The 17130-nt window shown below is 44.4% G+C and overlaps 1 protein-coding gene across 12 annotated transcripts in view; it reads left to right on the forward strand.

The window, feature by feature from the left end:
• Positions 1 to 17130, forward strand: part of AAK1 (AP2 associated kinase 1) — a 66063-nt gene that overhangs the window by 3230 nt on the left and 45703 nt on the right. For all 12 annotated transcript variants that reach the window (XM_046903499.1, XM_015297334.4, XM_025142909.3 and 9 more), the window contains exon 3: positions 16407 to 16525. In XM_046903499.1, coding sequence (XP_046759455.1) covers positions 16407 to 16525 — 119 coding nt within the window. The remainder of the gene's footprint in view (positions 1 to 16406; positions 16526 to 17130) is intronic.

Here is a 17130-nt window from a genome sequence, read left to right on the forward strand (position 1 = left end):
GCGAGGCCATGCAGCATCACTGGGGCTGCAGGAGTTGTTATTGATATCAGTGTGATTTGTTTCACCCAGCTGTGAGGTGAATGCCCAGGAGACACCTGAATGTGGGAGGGAAGGGAGTAAAATAAACTTAAATTTGTCAGTTGTGTTATCACACGGGTTTTAAAGAAACAGCAAAGGCTTTGTCACAGCTATCTTTAGCAGATTTGTAGTTCTCAGTGCTTATGAAGAGCTTGTTAAGTGTGTGAATGCACAAATTATGTCTGATGGGGAAGGTGACCCCCTGAGCTGCCTGTATGTGTGCTTGGGCTGATTGCAGAGGACTTGTGCTGGCTGCTGCCTGCCTTACCCACAGTGTTCCCTGTCCCCAGACTTCCTGTGATATGCAGCATCACAATGTGAAGTCATCATCCTTCTTCTGCAATAACTTTGACTTTCAACAAACTCCATCCGAGATAAGTCTTGCGAATTTGCCTGATCCTCAACCAATTCTAGGGTGGCTGGGTTCAAGGTGTCACTTGTCATGTTTGTTTTGTCAGTTATTGCCTTCTGCTTTCTGTCAGGGGCCAACTACCAATCAGTTGACCACTAACGCTTGGATTAGGGATTAACTATTCCTCCTCTTGGAATGGGACATGTGGCTTTTCTTTTTATACTTTTGCCCTTGCTCTTTTTATGTACCATGTGAAGCAGTGCTGAGCTTTGCACTGGTGGATGGGGTACTGGCTCCTCTGTCTCTTAGTAATCTGTGGTTCTTTGAGTGTACAAGCTAGGCAAACTGATGAAGAACCCCGAGTGAGTTACTGAGTAAATGTTGAGGTATCCCAAGTGTTTTGGGGCTTTTATCAGTGCAGATTTTGCTGGAGCAGTGTGTGCCATGTCCTTAGCTGTAATCAGAAGAGTGTGGGTGGATTTAACTGTGTAAGAAGTTGTACAGCCATGCATTGTCTGTGCTCGCTTGTGGGTTTTCTGCAGTACGTCTGTGAAGGGGTCTGGGGTTGTATACAGAGCAGAGTGGTATCTTAGCAGCTCTGTTAGCTAAAAGCAAATATACTGGCTGTGTTAGCCCAGCAGAGCTATGGGAGAGCAAGTTTCCTACAGTCGTCTTCCCAGGAAAGTCTCTTCTGTAGAGACAACCGTTTGTGATTGCGAGTCCTGTCACATCCTTACGAGGCTGTGTGCTAAACCTCTATTTGGGATCCTATCAAAGGCAAATACAGGCTTAAAGCATCCAACTCAGATCTTGCAGGAGAGTTCCAGTAGCTGAATATGAACAGGCTGTTAACCTCTGGTTGCAGCCCCAGCAGTGACATTTTGGATCTCCGAAGAACAGGTACTCCCACAGTGTTTTTGTTGTGCTGTGGGCCTTCTCCTCTTTGCTTAGTAGCTGCCAGCAGTTGAAGAGAGCAGGTGCTGGGTTATAAATGTGCTGAAGACAAGCTGGAATCCACTGTGGGGTTAGCACTTGCTGCCTTCCAGGCTCTCACACCTGCATTAATCATAGCTAACAGGGGTCAGAACTGAGTAGGTGCTGTACATTTGCATTGAGACTGGAAGCTGCTTCCTTTGAAGTTGTGTTTTTTTTTTTTTTCCAGTGAAAATTGGGATTTGGACAAACTGTACCCACTGGAATAGCAGCTTGTCAACTGCAGGACTTGCTGCTGCTCTGGAAAATCACAAATGATTTGATTTGGTTTGTACTAAGCAAGTGTTTACTCATGTTTCTCGTGTGGAAGGAGACGGGAAGTCTCTGAGCAGAAACATGCTGTAAGCAAACTAAGCTTACAGAGCAGTTCTCGTCTGATAACAAGAGGTGATTGAGTAGATAACCTTCCCAGGAAAGTATGCCTTCATTCTTGGATGGGGATAAGCATGAGATATCCTTGTGAGAGTAACAAGTGAAATCAGATCCCATTGCTGTGCTTCTTTGAGAATAGGAACAAGGCTGACAACTATTTACAAGCACAAGGAAAAGACTCTGAAAGGCTTAAGTGAAACACTGCTATAAGGTAATTGTCTTTGGTGAATTTTTATCGTTCTGGCAACTTTCCCTTTTCTCCTCTTGTGGGAGATACAGGAGTTGCTGTTAAGTGAAGGTTATTGCTAGCTGTCTATAGTATGATGCAGCAGAACGGAAGCAGAGGAGAGCTGCTGTGGCCCTTCTAATGTTAGGATCTTTTGGTGCCCTGTTGCCAGAGTATCTGAGCCCTGCAATGGTCAGCAAAATTGTCCTTCCATTCCTTTTGAGGCTGCTGGGAAGTATACCAAGATATGAAGGTGAAACAATGCAGAATATGTATGGTCAAGTCAGGAATTAATCTCTGGCCTCCCAGACTGAGTGCCTTAATTGCAATCTGTGTTTTCTCTCAAGTGCTACATCTGTGTGCTCTAAATGGTATGCTCTTGGCACACATATGTGATTTGGGCATAAATTTTTGCTTGCTCTGTGGCAGAAACCCTGCTGACATCAGGACCCCAGGCCATCAATCCTGACTTTTTTTTTTTTGGAACAAGATGTGGTTTAATTCATGATTTTGCAGAAACAAACGATGTGTGACCTCAGATATATTTAAAAAAACAGAGAACTCAGCTGCTGCTGTTTTTTTTTTAAGCAGAGACTTTGTGTGCATATGCATCCACCTTGCTCTGAGCTGGAAGCTGATGCGGTAATGACAGGTGGATCCCATCTTGGTTTGTTCCTGCTCAGGAACATGCTGCTTTTACTCCTATTCAGTGTTTGTAGGGTTGTAATAGAGAGGAGACCCCCAAATCTGCCCATATGCTATTAAAAAGGCAACCTGGCATGCTGTTGCAGAGGGTGTAATAGTGAAATGTGTGGTTTTGGGAAGCTATGTAAATGCACAGCTGTTATTCAGACCCTGACCTTTTAGCTTGTCTCCTTCTGTAAGGTAAACAATGCTTGCAAGGTTGATGTGTGCTTTTGCTGCACAGCTCAAATGATGGCAGTGAAATAATTCCAAAGCTTGTCCATTGAAATTCAGAGTGCTCCATGAGAGGGATGATGTGGTGTGGTTCATGCAGGCTTTCCCTGGATGCCAACTGCTGCTCACTGAGTGTCACAGTAAGTCTGATGATATATACCTGTTGTCACAAAGACCTGATCCAGTGTTTAGTTGCTGCTCTGGGGGAGTGAGGTGGATCAATAGGAAATCCCTGCCTTCTGGCTGCAGTGTGTTTGTGTGCAGGCATTTCTGGCTGCTGTTGCCCCTTGGGCTGCGATCTGCTGACTCTCCATGACCTTTGGCAAGAAGTGTCTGATACCAGAGCATGTGTAATTCATTGTATCTTTCACAGGGCCAATTTCTTAAACAGGAAATGTCCTTTTCAGTTAGGAGAAGGTTCTCTGTAGGGGAGTGAGTGAATCACAGAGTACTGGTGTGTGGACAGAGTGTGGGTTAGCATAGGGTGAAGGAGGGCTAGTGTGGCAGAAAGAAAGGGAAGGGACTGCACAAGCTTGGGTCAGTTTTGGTAGTCGTGGTGTGTTCTGCTGGCAGTTGGAGCCACTCTTCTGGCCTTTAGCATAGCTTTTAGAATGGGAGATGTCCTTGCAGGTGGATAACAGATAAATGAGTTCACCTTTCTGTTTCTCTACCTAATGACCATTGTAGCTTGAGCTTTGAGCTATTGTGCTGTCTTCCCTCTTCAGAGAAGAAAAAGCCTCCTGGAATTTGTGATTCTGGGCATGGTGGTTGTTCTCCTTCTCTGCAGAGCAGGCAGACTGCTGCTGGAGGGAAAGGTGCAGAAAACAGTTTAACAAATGAGAAACTGAAGCCCATGAAGACTCACTGACTTGAGAAGGGCTGCATAGACAGTCAGTGATCAAGCTTTCTATTAAATGCAAATGGAACTCCTTGTCTGGTGCTTTAATCAGCGTGTGGTTAATATTCATGTCACTGAGGAGCTCTCATCGTGAGCCGAGGCCTGGTGTCACATCCAGCAAACCCAGAACAAAATCTGCCCATGCTCCTGGGAGTTGCCTGGCTGCCCTTGGCTGTGCTCAGCATCTGTGTGTAGTACTGAGAAATGCTCAGTGCCACACTTGAGGAGTCAGACGTGATAATTAATGCACAGTGTCTTCTGATGATCTGCTGTTACTCAGAGACCACATGAAATGCACAAACTCAACCTTGCTCGCGTAGCATTCAGCAGAACATGTGACAGGCTTAAACATGTATTGGATTTCTTTAAAATTAGAAGTATGCTATTTTTGGAGCAGACAGATGGTGGTTTTCTACCTTTTGCTTTTGTTTTTAAATTTAACAGCGTGTGTGAAGCACTTGCTTTGTACCTTTTGTCACCGAGCAGGCTAGAGATGTATACAGCAACCTATTAATGCAAGTTGGGTTTCTCAAGCAGTTATGTAATTTCATTTGAGCTGGTGAATTAAATCCCTGATATGATGGGACTTATGAGTAACACTCACAAGACTGCCGTTTTGGACCCCTGCAACCCCTTCCTGTGCTGGGTGTCTGACACGTGAACCTATTCACATCTTCCCTTCCTCACCAACGTATATGTGGAAAAACTCTTAAGCTCTGTTCTGTGTAGGGCTGATTTTTCATTTCCTTCTTTTTTTCCATTCTGCTGCTGAATGCTGAACAAATTGCTGCTGTGTTCCTGAGTGGTCTGAATTCCCTGGGAGCTCCTGGTGTGATAGTATATACCTCTCTCCATCCTTGGCATGTGCTTTGGAGTTGAAAAGTCCATTGCTGTCTTCAGAGTTTGATTAGCATAACCTACAGGAATATTATGTAGTCCTCAACTGGTGTTTTGGGGTGGTTTGGTGAGATGACACTTCTGTGGCTTGAGAGCATTCCTGCAGTCAGACTGGAGAACTGGGGATGTTGAAGCCCTTACAGTGTGACATAGGTTGTAAGCTAGAGCATGTGTTAGTTACCTCTTCCATATTGCTTTGCTTAGCAGAGATGGCTGGATGCTACCATAGTAATGAAAATTCCTAAGTGTCTGCCTTGTCTGTTGCCATGAGTCCTTTGTGGATCCTTGCAAAATTCCTTCTCATGTGCAGTTTGCTGTTACCATGGCACATAAGGGCTTCCAGTGTGGCTGGCCCTTGGAAACAAGTCCAGTTGAACAGCCCTTGTCCTGGCTAGGCTTGCTTTTTTCTTCCCCTCCAGCCCCATATGGTACTCTGCACAGCCAGGGCTGTTGCTTTTCTCCCATCCTATTGATGGGATTCTCTGCTTCCTTGCCATTCTGCTGAAGCTTTCCAACTGCACGTGGTTGCAGCAGTCCATTACTGACTGGCTTTGCAGTTCCAGTCACGTTCGCCCAAAAGTCATGCTCTGCAGTACGTTTATGCCATTGCTAATTTCTCTTGGAGGTGAACGAGGTCTCAGATGCCATTAGCATCTGCTTGGAATAACAGCAGCTGAAACGTGCTTTTTGAGGGCTGACTGATAACAAGTGATTTTTTTTTTTTTAAAGCTATGAGTTATTCATGACCCATTAATTTTTATTTATTCTAAGTCTTACATTGGAGGTTCACCCACTAAAATTGTCACAACAGAGAGGAACTGAAACTGCTTTGCCAAGTAATCTACTTCAGGCGCTGCGTCTTGCTGCACTGTAATAAAACACTGCTCCACCAGTTTTGAGTTTCCAAGTCTGCCTGTAAGGGAGGAATCAAGTGGATGCACAGGACTGCCTAGCAAACCTACCCACATGAATCTCTAAACGTGCTTCTTGTTTTGCAAGCTAATGCAGTTCTGTAGCCTTTAAGTACTATTCTTCATGGCATTTCTACTGCAAATGCTGTGAGATTAAATACCTCAAATGTAAAGTGCCCAGGCTGTGAACTGACTGCGTTCTGGGTGGGTGCATAGTGTGAGAAGCTATTGCTGCCCTTGGATTAGAGCTTTGTAATAGGGAATGCAGTTAATGCACAGAAAGAATCTTGTCATTCAATTATTTCAGTCGTGATGGCAGAGGTGAATTTACTTCATTTTTTAATTCCCCCTCTTTCTCTGCTCCATTGTGACTTACAGGTTCCTTTTTTGACCTTCTGCAGGGAGTTGGCTGAAGCTGAGGGATTATCATCTGGGGGAGAGTGATGGACCTTGAAGGCCTGTTGTGAGATACAGTGCTGGAAAAAGAAATGTGGAGAAATGAAGTTAAGCAGTTTTAAATTGGGACTATCGAAACCCAGAGAAGTGAGGGAGAGGCAGGTCTGCTTTTCCCATGCTGTCAATGCAGTGAAAGTGCTTGTGAGATGTTTTGAGGCTGTTTTCATGTATGAGTGTTACAGCTAATAAATGGTCATCCCCAAAATCCCAAAGAGCTGTAGTGAACAGCTTACTGAAGATGAGGGGAAGTGTAATGAGAAGAGGTAATGACTGTATTTCTCTTCTGCATTGGGTGACTCTTCTGGTTGTGTTGTTCTGCACAGTGCACTGTAGGCACTCGTGGCCACGACTGCCACACTGACATTAACTATGACATTCTGTGTATTTCAAAAGCATGCAGGCGAGGGTGGAGCCTGTAAATCTAAATCTGGCTTGTCATGGCCTAGTTATTGCAGCACTGACACTGAGGGCCCTGTAATGATGCTGTAATATTGGATAATCACATTAAGATTCTCAACTATGGTAAGTGTGTGTAGGACTGAGTCCCTGCTTTACTCTTGCTGAGAATCTGGCCCATCAGCTCGATGAGTTTAAGCCTTTGTTTTACCCTGGGAGAAGTTCTATGTTAAATATGTTAGATGCTCTATTAAGGGTTGCCTGGTTGTATTTAAATACCAGAGCTGAAGTAATGCTACAGCTGGAGCTGCGAGAGCTGCTGCTTAGCTGAGTTGGCAATGAGAGCAGTGCCTAGAAAGTGGGGCTTGTGCTGTGCACCTTGTATTCTTTGCCTTGGTGGTGAGTACTGTCTACCTTTTCCTCCCCCTCAGCTCTCACTGAATCAGTTGTGCAGTGGTTAGGGTTCACACCCTGCACAAAACTCCATCTCATCCAGCCAACAAAGCATGCAGACCGTATTGCCCATTCATGGAGACCAAATTCATTCTAGCTGCAATGCAAACTGTATGGAGTACTTTTTTTTTTGCTGCTTTAAATGCTTATCAGTGATGGAAGAGCGTGGAGCCTGATGCTGAACCTTGAGACCTGGAGCTCCAGGGCTGCATGTGCTGTTCCCACCTCTGCCCCTGACTGCCCCTGGGGAACACAAGGGTGAATGTCACTTTAAGATCTGCACTGCTCAGAACTGGTGTTGATATCAATATGAACCAGGTGAACTCGGAAGCTGCACTGCTTTCCCAACAGTCCTTTCCTCTGAGTAGAAACAAACCTTGAAGGTTTGTCTTGTTTGTCCTTCCCCTGGAGAGAAAGGGTTGTGCACAGTCCCCGTGCTCTGCAAGGAGAGAAGGGAGGCTGGTGTTTCTGTGGGCTGAGTTTAACTCAGAGCTTGTCTTGACTTTTTACAGGTTGCATCTCTGTTACAACCTTCAAGCATGGTCACTATTAAATTCCCAACCTCGTTGCAAGTATACCTACTTAGCTAACTTTCTGTCTGCTTAAAATCTTGCCTGGGGACATGTGGGCTTCAGCTGATTCTTCTGCTATCTGTTCCTGCTTTAGGTTTGCTGCCTTGGAGTGCTAGGTGTCCTTTATACTTCATCTAGGTGCTATTTTCTCTGCAGTTCTAAAGCTCTGACTTGTTCCTACAGCCACTTAAATGATCAGAACTTGGGTGAAATTTGAATGACTGTGACCATCCCTATGGACAGGGATGGAGCCATTGCAGCTGGAGTTGTGTGTTTTTTTATCCTTTGCCATCCAGATAACGCTTCATTGTACAGACTGTTTAATTGGCAGTTGTTTCAAGATCTGATGTGATAACTTTCCCAGAGCAGTTCTGTCTTCAGGCCTGAGCCTTTTAAAGTGCTGTTCAGGGCCAACGAAAGCAGCTCAAAGTGACAAATTAATCTACAGCTTAAAGCTGAGTAAACCCACCACATTCTACTCTTCAATAATAATAATAACTATTATTTTGTGATGTTTAATTTCTTGTGTGGATGAATATCCTAAGACAAGACATGAAGAGCTGTATCCTTCCTTTTGGAAATGAGCATGGGGGCCTTCACAGGGTCACCTCTGTGCGTGAGAGGAACTACGTTACTTTGTTTTCCACCCTTTATTCACTTCCTAGCTGTTAGACATGCACTGGCTATGGGATTCTAGCTCTTTGTGTTTCAGAGGCCTTGAGATTTAGCAATGTGCATGCAAAGACCAGTGGTTCATATCCCCAGCGCACAGAGATCTTAATGGCTCATTCCAAATGCTGTTCTCAGCAGCCCAAAGCAACCAGGAGATGCTGGGCAGGCCTTTAAGTTGAAGTTGTCCCTTAAACTTGGCACAGTTATGCTTTAGCCCAAGTCAGGTGACTTTAAAAAAGAAAAACAAACTGTGAGGCTTGTTATTTCCTTTGGGGTAGTAAATCTGTACTGAAAGTAGATCTGTTTAGTTTAGCAATATCTGCTTTTCTCAGCTGGGGACTGTTGGTGATGGATAAGGGGTTTTGCTTTGTTTTTGCTCAGAACTGGACTCTGGTGTTTAAAACATGGCCACACGATTGCTGCTTGGAGCTGAGGAAGCCTGGGTGTTATTGGGTCAGATGTCTTCTGACCTCCCTGGTTGCACACAGATTGCTGCTTGTTCTGCTGTCTGTGCACCGTGTCCTGTGTCACCACCCTGTTCTCACTGCCACCTTAAGAAAACCAAGTCACACACAGAGATGTGGGTTTTGCTCTGTTTGGTCTCAGCTGGTGGCTGAACACATCCTGTCGCTGCCCTGTGCATGCAATCAGCTGACACAGAGAATCCTAATTTTGTAGCCTGGACTGTGGGACAAACACCAATTATTTATTTTCCTGCACTCCTGAGACATGAAACAAGCCTGTGACTCTGGGATAGGCTGTGTGTTTTCTGTGTGTGTACCTTGAGGGTGTACCTTACGTCAGGTAAGAAGCTGGGGTTGAAACCAAGTCAGTGATGAGACTTCTCGGTGGGAAGGTAACTGCAGCCCAAGAGCACGTGGGGAATGTTAAAAACAGGTTAGCTGGACGTTGTCAGTCCTGCCTCTGAGCAAGAAGCTGGGACAAATGCAGTCCTGTGCCCAAGTGTGATGTGGAGGCTTAGAGCTGTGCTGTTCACTGTGTTGCTTGGCAGTGTCCTATTGCAATTTGGAGAGGGTGAAATGAAGTTGGTGAAAGCCTGCCGTGTCCATTAATCTTGTCCTCGACCTACCTGTGTTTGTTTAGTTCTCACTGGTGCAAGAATAAAATCTTCCTTTTTTTTTTTTTAATGCTTTTTTAAATAGAGCTGTGAAGCCTCTAGAAAGAAACTCGAAGGCCTCAGGTGTCTGTTTTTCTGGATGCTGCTTGGGTGGAGATGACCATGAGAAAGGAATAGAGTCTTTGGGGCTGTGCTGCTGGTTCTGCTTTACTGCAGTGATACCAGGGAAGGCTGATGTGCCTGTTGCCTTCAGACTTCAAGGCAGCAAACTAAATCCTCTTGCCTCCTGAAAAAGCAGAGGGTGTAAGAAATGCTCTCTGGATGGATTGGTAATTAATCCTTCACTAGGCTGAAGAAAGCTTGGGAGTTATTCTAGAACCTGTAATATCCAAATGACTGGAGCTCTGTGTGTGGGGGGGGGGGGTTGCTTTGTCTCGTAGCTGGTGTTACAGTACAACACAAATGTTGTTATACTGACCCATGTGTTTTTTGCTCAGGTTCTAAATTTTTTTTGCCTTTTTATTCATGGTAGGACTTGATTTAAAGAACAGAAGACTTTGCAAATTGTGTGTGTTTCTGACGCTCTGAGGAAAGTGGGAGCAGAGAGAACATTCCAGGTTGAACTCAGTAAATCAGAGGTTGTGTCATCTTGACTTTGCCCAGTGATAGAACTGTGATCATGAGCATTACAGCCCTGCCACAAAGCCTGTCTAACTACTGTGGCTTCTTAATTAAGACTTGAACCACTTTAAAGGAAAGAAACAACAACATAATGACCCCATGAGGACTTGTTTTTGGCATCTCTGTATCTCTAAGGGCATTGGAGATGGTTGATAAAGCAGAAGGACAATGTGCAGAGGATCCTGACTGTTCCAATTCCTTGTTCTGTGTCAAGGGCAGAATACTTTATAATATTGATCCAGGTCTGTGGGAGGACTGGGTAATAAAAAGGGATAATGTTGTAAAAGGAAACTTATTTTAGGATGAAATATCCTGCCCTGGAAGCAAAGAGCTTGAAAATGATAGGGTGGTTACATCATAAGGGCAACAGTGGGATTTGAGATTGTTCACGTTTCAGCAGGTATGCTGCACTAACATACCTTCCTTCTTAGGCAATGAGAGAATGGAATAAAAGATAGCAGAAGAATATTAGTGCAGATTAATACTGACAGAAATAGCACTATAATCCTAATGCCTCTCACAGTTGAGTAGTGGAACTACAGTTAGAATAAAAAGCCTGTATAACAGCAGACCAGCAAATAACACAAGACCATCATGCAAGACATGGTGAGTGAGGGGCTGTTGCCCTTGACCACATTATTGCAGCGTTCTGTGCCTTCTGTAGGTGCTGCCTGTTGGTGTGACAGCCAGACTCATGGTGTTGTGTATAGCTGACACTCTTTGGAAGTTTCCCTTGAGGTCTCTGCAGCTCAGCAGCCTTAGCATGGCCTGAGGAGAGCATTGCAAAGGAACTTATTTTATTTTCTTCTGGTCCTACAGCTGAATCACTTGTCTATCTTCATCTGTGGTTTATGGGTGGGGAGGACTGAGCCCAGTTATTGCTTCACCTTTGGAAACAAGCACTGAGAGCTGTAGGAGAGCTGTGCTGGTATGTCGGAGTGCTTTTCCCTGATGTGCTCGCAGAGCTTGATGCTAACTTTGGCTGAACTTGGCTGTTGTCTAAAACAATTACAGATGTTTGGACAAAGTTAAGCAATCCTACCTTTTTTTTTTCCTTGTCCTTTTCATTTGTAGTGAAGGGTAAGTGATTCCTACATAGAGACTTGCTGAAGCCATCTTTGTCCATGGAAAAGATACCCGTGATGTCCAGTGATGGGTAATGTGTTGTGTGTTAGCTGGCTGTGGTTGCAGCCATGGAAAATGGAACTGTTTTAGTAATGCTTAGGGAATGGTGAGGCTGGAAACACCCTGAGCAAAGGGACTTGGTATGGTTTTCCTGTAATTGGATCACAGCATCCTGACTTGGGGGGGGGGGGGAACATGAGCCTTCCCCCCTTGTACTTAGGAAAGTCAATGCTAAGGAAGTTCCTCTGGCCTGCTAGATAAGGCAAGATATGACGTAATTCTTGGTGGGTAGGAGTTAATAAGTATTTGGATTGTGCAAATAAGGAGTAGCTTTGTGCCTGGTTCAGCAAAGCACCTAAAATGAAGTGGTTTCAAGTGCCTTGCAGGCAGTCCAAGGAGGCTGTCTTCCTGGGGGGAGGTTGTTGGGGATCTCTGAAGAGCACTTGGTTGTCCTTTTATCTTCTAGGCTAAAGCAACGTGGGCTGTCCTGCATGCAGAGCTTTGAGGTGGATGACACACAGCTAAAACACAGAAAGCTGGAAACAATTTGCTGGAAAACCACATGTGTTTTTCCTGCTCAGAAAAGAATTTCACCCCTGAAAATTAAAGTTTTGAGTGGCATCCAGTACATCTATCAGGATCTGTGGTAATTCCAGATATCATTAATTTGTTGATAGGAGGCCGATGGAGAAAACTCAAACTGAAGCAGTGTGTGGTTTTGGGTTGTTTTTTTTTTTATGATTTGGTAGTTGACTCTTTCAAACCCAATCATTTGCTTCTGCTTAACTGGAAAGAGGGGTGACTTCTTTTCAGTCCTCACTGCTTTGGGGCGGTGTGGTCTAAGGCAGCTGCACAATGTCTGCAGGGGGAAGATGTGTCTGTGCCCTGGAAATGCTTTGTGGCTATTACTGCAGAGCTCAAACATGCAGCTGGGAGATCATCCTGCTGCACGTAATGTCTTCGGGAGGTTCACTCAGCATGGATTTTAAAAGGAAGTGTTCTGAAAAGTGTATTTGGATGAAGCTATTTCTGTTTTCTCAGCTCCTCCGTTGTCTCTTGGTGGTGGATCAGCACAGCAGGGTAACATGGCAAATGCACTGTAGCATTAATTTTGCAGCTTGCTTGGAAGTAACATCCTGTGCCTATTTTCAGCTGGACATTGCTAGCTGCTGATGACTTGCTGCTTGCAGGAGTATTCCAGGCTTTAGTCACTTAAATGCACCGGTGTTGTCTTCTTACCTCTCTGAGAGGGATCACATACAGCCTCGTGCAGCTGGTTTTACCTCGGTTAGAAGGGGCTACGAGGAGCTGTGCATCCTGCTGAAATTACAGAAGGGCTGAAAATACAATTGCCAGTGCTGGAAACTGGCCAGTACACTGACACAAGCTGCATGGAAACATGCTCTGTATAGCCAGGAGATCACTGGAACTTCACATTTTTTCCAGCTTATCCTAAAACCAGTGTGCTGGAAACAAAGGCTCTGCCTGCCAAGATGTGAGGACGTTCCCAGTGTCTGTATTGCTTTGCCCCCATGCTTTGGCCCACCTTCTTTGGCCATGTGTGCACAGCTCTCTGACTTCACTGGGGGCAGCCGAGGCTCTTGGCCTGACCTTGGCTGCTGTGGAGTTGCTCCATTCCTGACGTGTCTGTGGGTTGTGGCAGAGCTGCCATGTTGCATTAGGGCTGGCAATTTCTGACCATTATTGTGGTTGCTGAGAATAGAAGTAAATGGTCCTCCTGTAATGTGTGTTTGGTGCTTCATAATCATTGCCTGGCATCTATTTCCTTTTAACTCTGCCCAGATTTAGCGGGGTTGGGAGTTGGACTGGAATAACCAGGAGGAAGCTGGCTGTGGTCAGAGGCTCTGGGAGCTGAAAGTCCTTGGGGCAGTGGAGCTGTAGATATGCAGCATGCAAGGAGGAAAGGATAAAGGCAGTCAGCAGCTAAAGCGTGCTGATTTTAATAGGATGCTGTTGTTTGAACTTTCTCTATCCCTTTTTGCTTCCCTCATCCTCCTCCTGCTTCACAGTGCGGTGCAGCCCTGTTCTCTGTATGAGAAGCTGTGAGTGCTGAAGCCAATTAGCAGAGCAAGGGTGTAATAAGTGCAGAGAAATTCAAATTGGGGTGGCATTTTCTGCACCTCTTTGGATTTTTAAATGTGCTGTGACTGAGGGAAGTTTGCTCTTCATTTTGTTGTGCCTTTCTGGACCACATCCTGGGGACAACCTAAAGCGGGGCTCAGTTAGCTGCTGTTGGTGAGGAATATTGTGACCTGTTTTGAGGCCATCAGAGCAGGGAGTGCAGTAATTTCTTAGAACTTATGCATGTTCTCTTGAACGTGCATGGATCAGATCCTGCTTCTTGAATGGCACAGTATAAAAAAGGTGTGATATTGTGTAAAAATGACAATATGTACCCTGATTAAATCCGCACTTCTTTTCTCTGGAGAGAAGCATGCTGCTTTTACTAGTAGCAAAACTGTCATGCTTTAATCAGCCATCAGTGGGAGTTGAACAATAAAGCATCCAAATTGGTAGGAGCGTTTGCAGGCAATGTAAGCGAAATGATTTTGCACAGCTTCCGTCTGCAGTGCTGTCAGCTGAAGTTTGCAGAAGTTGAAGATGAGAGAGAAAGGGATGCAGGATGCAACCTTCTCCCATGGCTGTGAGTGCTGTTCCATCAGATGCAGGGCAGCTCCTCAGCAAACTTTACCATTCTCTGCGTGTGGCTCTCTGCTCTATGGGGAGGGTAGTGCAGGCTGTGTTTGTCAGCTCCAATGTGTTGATGTTGCAGACCTGTGTTGGAAAACTTTGTTGTTTCTCTAAGTTCTATAATTTATCTGCCAGTTAGCCCTGGTTGTTGGTAAGAAAACCAGCACTGGATCTGGACCAGAGGAAAGGTACATTGCCCAACACTTTGCTAATGAGGTATTAGCAGTGTGAGGAGGTACTGACTCCATTGAAGCAAAGATTGAGAATATGATTCTTGAATTTAGTGGACATTTTTTTTTTTTCTTTTGAAATGAAGTTTAATTGTTCTGTGTTTGCTGCTCAGCTCGTGTTTCTTTCTGCTGAGCATAGACTGTAAACAGAGATAGGATATCCTGGTGGCCTCCGGGCTGTGAGAAATGAGCTCCTGCTGGAGCTTCTCATTAAAAAAACAGAACTGTTTTGATGATGACTGAGACTCTGGAATAAAGAAGAATAGTTGTTGTTTTTTTTCAGTGTAGTGTTTTCTCTGGCATTTCTGTGGCTCATAGAAGCATTATAGAGAAATTAAAAAATAAGTCCAAACCCGATCATTCCAATGACTTGAAGAAGTGGGATGTTTTAGGAAGGAATTGGGGAAGCAGTGCTGATTATGAGTCCCTTATTTCTTACAGCTCCACTGCAGGTGATAAGAGGGGGAACTCAGAGTGCTGTCTTGCTTTCAGCACAGGCATCTGTTGGGGTAGCACAGAGAGATGGTGCACATCTTTCAACCCAGTAACGAGACAAATGTGGCCAGGGTTTAGGAGTTCTTAAAAATGATGTGTAATTTGTGGTGCTCAACTTGAAGCAGTGTGAGAGTCAGGGTCATTTTGGCATCTGAATTTGAGTACTATGAACAAATTGGGCTCTCTGGAGCTACAGGACTTGTAAAACTCTCTGGCAGCAATGAGCAGCATCTCTGTGGCTCTCTCTATCCCAGAGCCATGCTTGATTTTTTTCTGAATTTGAGTCTGCTGCATTTTGCAGCCTGGTTATAGTTTTTTGAATGAAATCTTCCCATCCATTGCATCATTTTGTAGTTTCTCTGGTTAGGCAGAGCATTAGTTTTGCTCCTGAAGTCATGGGGCTTCCCTGCAAAACCCAGCAGACCAGGTTCCTAGAATAAGCGGTGATGATAAAAAGAAGTGTTCTGCACGCCAAGAGGTTTTTGTTTCACAGCCCTGGTGCTGACACTAACGTGCAACTAAAAAGAGAGGGCTGTACTTTGTAGCAGCATTGTTTGATCACTTGCTCTCTCTCAATCTTTTCATAGCAAAGAAAAAAATCCAATTTTAGTACAAGTTTCAGCAGGCCTTTTGGCTGTGCTTGATCTGCAAACAGCTTGTGAGCACCAGTTGCAGGACTGGTGTTGTCAAATGCAATCTATTTTAACACAAGGTCTTACCCAAGTGTGGCTGTTTTGCTTGTCGAATTTTACAGGATAGGAAGGAACTCATCCAAATGCCATCTCACCATTAGTAGTAATGATGTGCAAGCACTTCTAATGAGATCACGTGTGTATTGTTGATCTGGTGGGTTTTTTTGGCAGCTCTTAAAGAAGGAGATAATGGTGAGAATCATTCAAAGGCTCCGAAACTCCTGGAGTTGGACTCAGTGATCCCCATAGGTTCTTCAAACCTGGGATATTCTATGAAATCCCTGAAATGAGAGCTCTCTGGGATGGATGTTCTGCTCTGGGCATAGCAGTAGCACTGAATCAGAATTACTTTTGAGCTGATTCTTTAGAAGTCCTTAAGCATAAAAAAAAAAACCCCAAACATGCTGGAATGTAAAGTTACAGAGAAAAAAGGTGCTGTTAGGTTGTGATAATCACAGTGTTGTTGTGTTCCCTTTTTTTTACCATTGCAGAGTGCTATTTGGATGTGTGTGACTCTTACTCTGCTTTGTGCTGATCTCAAGGAGCCAGGTGTAAAACTTTGATGCCTCCATAACTCCATCCTCAGTCAGCTTCCCACTTCTGTCCTCCACTACACACATAAAACCCTTTCATCTGTTACCAATGCATCAAAATAAAAAGCTGTTGTCTCCAAGAAGTCAAATTCATTCTGGTAGTCCTGAATTGACTAATAGGAATGACCACAAAATGACTATTTTTTAATTTTTCTTCTTGTTAGTGCTTTTCAAAAAGGACAGAACGTCAAACCATGTGTGGGGGATGGATTTCTTCTGCTTCTTACATTACAAGGCAACCTAGATGCTTGGAAAGTTGGGAAACCTCTCTGAGTTTAGGCCTCTGGAAGTTCACTGATGCTCCATAGCTCTGATTTCTATTCAAAGCATTGTTGCTGTTTATTCTTCAGCTTTTCCCATTGTAATGGAAATTAATGGGGCGATGAAGAACTGTCTGGCAGGACAAGCAGTGGGTTTAATAGCTTGTTATCATTGGAAATACTGCATGTCTAAGTAAAGCTTGAAGCTGAGGAGATGTGAGGGGGCACCCGTCGTGGTGCTGTTAGCTGCTGAGTGCCCTCTGTCTTGTGGAGGCCAGGACAAGGGTCAGGAGCAAGGACAGAGTTTTATGTCTTACTAAATGGAATGGCTCTGTGTTTTCTGCAGGTGGATTTGCCATAGTGTTTCTTGTGAGGACAAACAATGGGATGAAATGTGCCCTGAAGCGGATGTACGTCAATAACGAGTACGACTTGCAAGTATGCAAAAGAGAAATCCAAATCATGGTAAGTCACCACTTCCTTCTAGGGGCTGTGACTGAGAGCCTTGTCACCTTCTGCCTGTAAGCTGTGCAGAGTCATGTCACAAACTGTGGATTTCCTTAGCAAAATGGTTGTTCTTCTGGCAGGTCCAAGCTCCTAAAGTTACAGAGTTATGTGAAATATCTTGGGTTGAGTTGTTTGTAACTTAAATTGTTTTAGTAGTCAAGAAAACATGGCAACTGAAACAGCAGAGGGAATCTCAGGAGAAAGAGAGGGGACAAAAACTCCTCAATCAACCCCAGACCTGATGAGAGAGGGAAGAGCTGAAGAGGTGTGTGTGTTTGGAGGGTGTTTATCTTCTGGGTTTCACCCAGATGCAAGGTATTACATGATAGGATAGCTATTTTTAGTAGTAGTTTTAAACTTAACATCTCTAAACAAAGAAACGGAGATGATCTAACTGGATTTGGTTAGTTCTGCTCGGAGCCTACTAAGTGTGGGAAGGGAAATGCTGGAATTGTATTCCCAAGATATCAGTGAACACTTAGAGTAACTGTGCAGTGAGGAATGAAAGAGAACATCCTTATTCTGCTAATTTATAATATGAGGTGTTGGTTTGGGATAGGTGA

This window comes from Gallus gallus, chromosome 22 (assembly GCF_016699485.2).
Source record: "Gallus gallus isolate bGalGal1 chromosome 22, bGalGal1.mat.broiler.GRCg7b, whole genome shotgun sequence".
Lineage (NCBI taxonomy): Eukaryota > Metazoa > Chordata > Aves > Galliformes > Phasianidae > Gallus > Gallus gallus.